This window comes from Hipposideros armiger, unplaced genomic scaffold, assembly GCF_001890085.2.
Source record: "Hipposideros armiger isolate ML-2016 unplaced genomic scaffold, ASM189008v1 scaffold_242, whole genome shotgun sequence".
Classification (NCBI taxonomy): domain Eukaryota; kingdom Metazoa; phylum Chordata; class Mammalia; order Chiroptera; family Hipposideridae; genus Hipposideros; species Hipposideros armiger.
The window spans coordinates 2,458,913-2,464,186 of record NW_017731592.1 but is presented as its reverse complement, the minus strand read 5'-3'; the positions used below and the strand labels follow the sequence as shown (position 1 = coordinate 2,464,186).

General features: G+C 40.9%; 1 protein-coding gene across 1 annotated transcript; it reads right to left on the bottom strand.

Moving 5' to 3' along the window:
- Positions 1 to 703: 703 nt before the first annotated feature.
- Positions 704 to 1,414, bottom strand: LOC109389783 (40S ribosomal protein S8). The gene has a single exon (XM_019655636.1). The coding sequence runs from the start codon at positions 1,379 to 1,381 to the stop codon at positions 755 to 757; it is 627 nt and encodes a 208-aa protein (XP_019511181.1). The 5' UTR covers positions 1,382 to 1,414; the 3' UTR covers positions 704 to 754.
- Between the last annotated feature and the right edge of the window lie 3,860 nt (positions 1,415 to 5,274).

Genomic DNA, 5,274 nt, shown 5'->3' with positions numbered 1-5,274 from the left:
TCGCCAGCGACTCAGGGCAGCCCAGCTCCAGGTTGAGCTGTTGTTAAGCATCTTAGCTGTAGAGGGCAGTGTCACTGGCCCTCATATGTGGGATCTGAACCAGGACCCTCTGGCATCCCAAGCTAGTTCTTAACCAATGCGCCACTCGGCTGGCCCTCTATGTATGTTTTGATCTCTCCTTTTTATTCTTTTTTTTTTTTTTGGCAATCTAACATACTTTTTAATAGTGAAGGGTGGAAGGAATTAGGACTCGAGAAAATTATAAAAGACATCCAAAGTCTGACAGAATACATATATTTAAGTATATGTAACTTGCTTTCAACAGTGCAGAAATCTGTAACACAATTTCAAGATTTCAAGACCACTTGTGAACCCAGGTTGTAAACTAAGTTAAAACCAGGTCCAAGAGGTATAGGATGTCTAAACGAATCAACGTTAGAGGAAACATTGCTTCAGGTTCCAATCACGGTCCAGTCAACACCCCAGTATTGTTGGGGGTCCCAGTGATGGGATACCTCCCTTATTATGGTCTCTGTTTGGCCTGAATGCCACATCCCTGCCCCCACTGATCATCAACTTTTAGGGTGAGAAATGTCCCCTTTATTATAGAAAGGCACAGACTACATAATAGGCCTGGCCTTCAGGGAGAGGGACGTGGGGGCACTCTCCAGTTTGCCAATCGAGTATTCAAACAACCTGGACGCAGAACACAAAACACCTTTATTACATGGACTAAGCTAGGAGGGAGGATGATTTATTTGCCTTTACCGGCCTTGATTTTCCTCAGATAGAACTCCAGCTCCTTGCCCTCTAGCACATAGCCATCTGCTCGGCCACACTGGCCTGGTCTTGAAGCGATGCAAGCAAGAAGCTTGCCCTGTTGGAACTGCTCCTCCAGAAGACTGCTGATTTTGGCATTCTTTTTCCTTTCATCGTATTTCTTCTGAATTTTCTTTGATCGCTTTTTGTTTAAAATCTCTTCTTCCTCAGGAGTCAGCTTGGCCCCCTTTTTGCGGCCTAGGGGCAGTGCATAGTGGGACTTGTACCACTGTCGGTATGGTGTGCTGTCAATGAGCACGATGCAGTTCTTTACTAGGGTCTTGGTGTGGACCAGTTCGTTGTTGGATGCATTGTAGACCACATCAATAATCCTTGTTTTGCACGTACAACACTCGGAACCCCAGGAGAAGTTCCCCACATCCAGCCTCAATGCACGGTACTTCTTGTTGCCTCCACGCACACGGACTGTGTGTATGCGGCGTGGGCCAATCTTAGTGTTGGCAGCAGGGCGTCCCAGCTCATATTTTCGCTTCTTGTGGTAGGGCTTTCTCTTGCCCCCGGTCTTGCGGCGCTTGTGCCAGTTGTCCCGAGAGATGCCCATGGCTCAGCGCCGACTGGAAAGAGCTCTCCTTTTTATTTCTTCTTTGACCCAGTTCTTTAGTAGTATGTTGTTTAATCTCCACATAGTTATGGTTTTTCCTGCTTCTTTTTGCAGTTGATCTCCAGTTTCAAAGCATTGTGGTCAAAGAATATGCTTGGTATGATTTCAGTCTTCTTAAATTTGTTGAGGCTAGTTTTGTGGCTCAATGTATGATCTGTCCATGAGAATGTTCCATGTGCACTAGAGAAAAATTTCATGTATTCTGGGATGAAAGGCTCTGTAAATGTTGATCATGTCCATTTGATCTAATGTGTTTTTTAAGGCTGATATTTCCTTATTGATTTTATGTTTGGATGATCTATCCATAGCTATCAATGGGGTATTTAGGTCTCCTACGATAATTGTGTTTTTCTCAGTTTTTCCCTTTAGTTCTATTAGTAGTTGCTTTATATACGTATTTTGGTGCTCCCTCTTTGGGAGCATATATATTAATAAGTGTTATGTCGTCTTGATTTATTGTTCCTTTTATCATTATGAAATGTCCATCTTTGTCTCTTGTTACCTTTTTTATCTTGAAGTCTCCTTCATCAGATATAAGTATGACTACACCTGCTTTTCTCTGGATGCCATTTGTTTGGAGTATTGTTTTCCAGCCTTTCACTTTGAGTATATATTTGTCCTTGCGAATGAGATGTGTCCCTTGAAGGCAGCATATGGTTAAGTTTTGTTTTTTTATTCAATCTGCTACTCTGACCTTTTTTATTTGTGAATTCAGTCCATTTACATTTAGAGTGTTTATTCATATATGAGGATTTCTATAGCCATTTTATCTTTTGTTTTCTGGTAGCTCTGTGTCTCCATTTTTTATTTTTTCTTGTGTTTCTGTCTGTTATTTTAGTTTGGTGGTATTCTATGATTTTTTTTCTCTGTTTCCTCTTTTTATGTTATACGACTTAGTTCTAGATTTTTGTGTGTGTGATTACCATTAGGTTTATGCAAAAGAAAGTTTCATATATATAGCATTCCTTTTTCTTCTGATTGCATCTTATCTCCATTCACCTGTGCAAGTTCAGTCCTTTTCCCCCACCCCATTTATGTTTTCGTTGCCACAAATTTTGTTTGCTGGGAGTTCACTTCCAAGTTGCAGTAGCTATTGTCTTCTTCTTTAAAAAAAATATTGCCTCCTTGAATCTTTATGTTATATTTAAGTGTGTAATACCTTTATTCTGAACAAGGGTCACAATTACCTGCTTCTGTCTGTCTGTTAGTCATATTACCCATAGTTTTTTATCCTTTTGTCTTTTTGTTTCAGATGGAAGAGCACCCTTCAGTTTTCTTGTAGTGCAGGTCTTGTGGTGGTAAATTTCCTCAGCTTCTGTATCTTTGGAAAAGCCGTTATTTCACCTTCATATCTAAAAGATTACTTTTCTTGATATATTATTCTTGGTTGGTGATTTTTCTCTTTCAATAATTTGAATATTTGAGGTGACCAGCAGCCAGCCCTGGCCCACACTGCAGTCTTTCTTGGACAGCTGTTGGGAATTGGTGGGCCCCAGGCAGGTGATGGCTGACTTCGATGTGCTCTGAGCCTTTTGCCGAGTAGCTCCAGGCTTAGCACTAGCACCAAAGCAGAAAAGCAGAATGTATGTTAACCTGGTGAACACCACTTGCCCCACCCTGGTGACTCCCTGAAACCCCATATCACCCAACTTGTGTACTGCATGAGACTCTATCACTTGCTGAGCCTTATGGGCGGCCAGCTGGCAACAGCATGGTACTGGTAGCAGCTGTCCTCGGTTCACAGTGTGGTCTCTCCAACACGTCTCCAGGTCCAGCATAGGCAGCAACCAACTGTGGATCACTTTGCAGCTTCTGCCAGGTAGAACCAAGCCAGTCATAGGCAGTGGCTGAANTGAGACGCCCCCCGAGAGAGCTTTACAGATATCATTCCATCCGGCCTCAGTTTTCCGAGGCACTCTCTCGACTAATGGGTCAGAGGCTAATGCAGGGGGGGTGGTCTAAGAATCGGCTGTAAGGCGACATTTATCCAATCACCTATCAAAGGACACTTCGCTTGTTTCCATGCCTTGGCCACCATGTATAATGCTGCAGTGAACATAAGGGTACATTTATCTTAAATGTTTTCAGATTTTTGGGGTAGATAACCAGAAGAGGGATTGCTGGATCATATGGTAATCCTATTCTTAATTTTTGGAGGATCCTCCATACTGTTTTCCATAGTGGCTGTACCAATTTACATTCCCACCAGCAGTGTATGAAGGTTCCTTTTTCTCCACAACCTCTTCAACACTTGTCATTACTTGTCTTGTTGATAATAGCCATTCTGACAGGTGTCAGGTGGTATCTCATTATAGTTGTGATTTGCATTTCCCTGATAGCTACTGAAGTTGAGCATCTTTTCATGTATCTTTTGGCTGTTTGTATGTCTTCTTGGGAGAAGTGTCTGTTCAGTTCCTCTGCCCATTTTTAATTGGATTGTTTTTTTGTTGTTGAGTTGTATGAGTTCTTTATATATTTTGGATATTAACCCCTTATCGAAGGTGTTTGCAAATATCTTCTCCCATACAGCTGGTTGCCTCCTTGTTTTGTTGATGGTTTTTTTGTTGTTGTGCAGAAGCTTTTAAATTTGATATAGTCCCATTCATTTATTTTTACTTTTACCTCCCTTACCTTTGAGATCAAATCCATAAAACCTTCTCTGACCCAAAGTCCTTAAGTTTAGTTGACAGATAGCAGTCTAGTTTTATCCTTTTTTCCTATTTTCTTAGCACCATTTATTGAAGAGGCTTTCTTTTCTCCATTGTATGTTTTTGGCTCCTTTGTCAAAAATTATTTGCCCATATACAAAGGGTGCCAAAAAATGCATACACATTTTAAGAAAGGAAAAAACTGTATGAAAATTGTAATACTCAATATATACCAATAACAAGAGATGAATACAAGTCACATTTGACTTCTGCAATTACAAGAGGTGCTCAAAGTGGTTACCGTCAGCATAATTTTTAATACAGGAAGGTTATATATTTCTAAGAACTTTTCCATTTCTTCTAAGTTATTGAATTTGGTGACATATATTCTTTCATAGTATTCTTGAATGATCCTTTGTTTTCCTGTGGTACCTGTTGTGACTTCCCTTTCATTTCTGATTTTATTTGTGTTTTTCTCTTTTTTCCTTAGTGCATCTAGTAAGAGGTTTGTCTATTTTATTAATCTTTTCAAAGAACCAGCTCTTTGTTGCATTAATTTTTTCCTATTGTCTTTTTTTTATTTATTTTTTATTGGGTAACAGTGTGTTTTTTTCCAGGACCCCAGTCAAGTCGTTGTCCTTCAATCTAGTTGTGGAGAGTGCAGCTCAGCTCCAAGTTCAGTCGCCGTTCTAGTTGCGGGCGGCACAGCCCACCATCTCATGTGGGAATCCAACCGGCAACCTTGTTGTTAAGAGCACGTGCTCTAACCAACTGAGCCATCTGGCCACCCACCGGCAGCTCAGCGGCAGCTCGGCTCAAGTCATTGTCTTCAATATAGTTGCAGAGGGCGCAGCTCACTGGCCCATGTGGGAATCGAACTGGCAGCCTTGTTGTTCAGAGCATGTGCTCTAACCAACTGAGCCACCCAGCCACCCCCGTCTTTCTGTTCTTTATTTCATTTAATTCTGCTCTGATTTTTATTATTTCCCTTCTTCTGCTGACCTTGGGCTTCATTTGTTCTTCTTTTTCTAGTTCTTTAATATGTAATATTAGGTTGTTTATTTGGGATTTTTAAATTTTATTTTATTGGGGAATGGGGGAAGGGGAACAGACAAGTTTCTGTTCTTTTGTTCTTCAGTCTAGTTGTGGAGAATGTCGCTTCACTGGCCCATGTTGGTATTATCA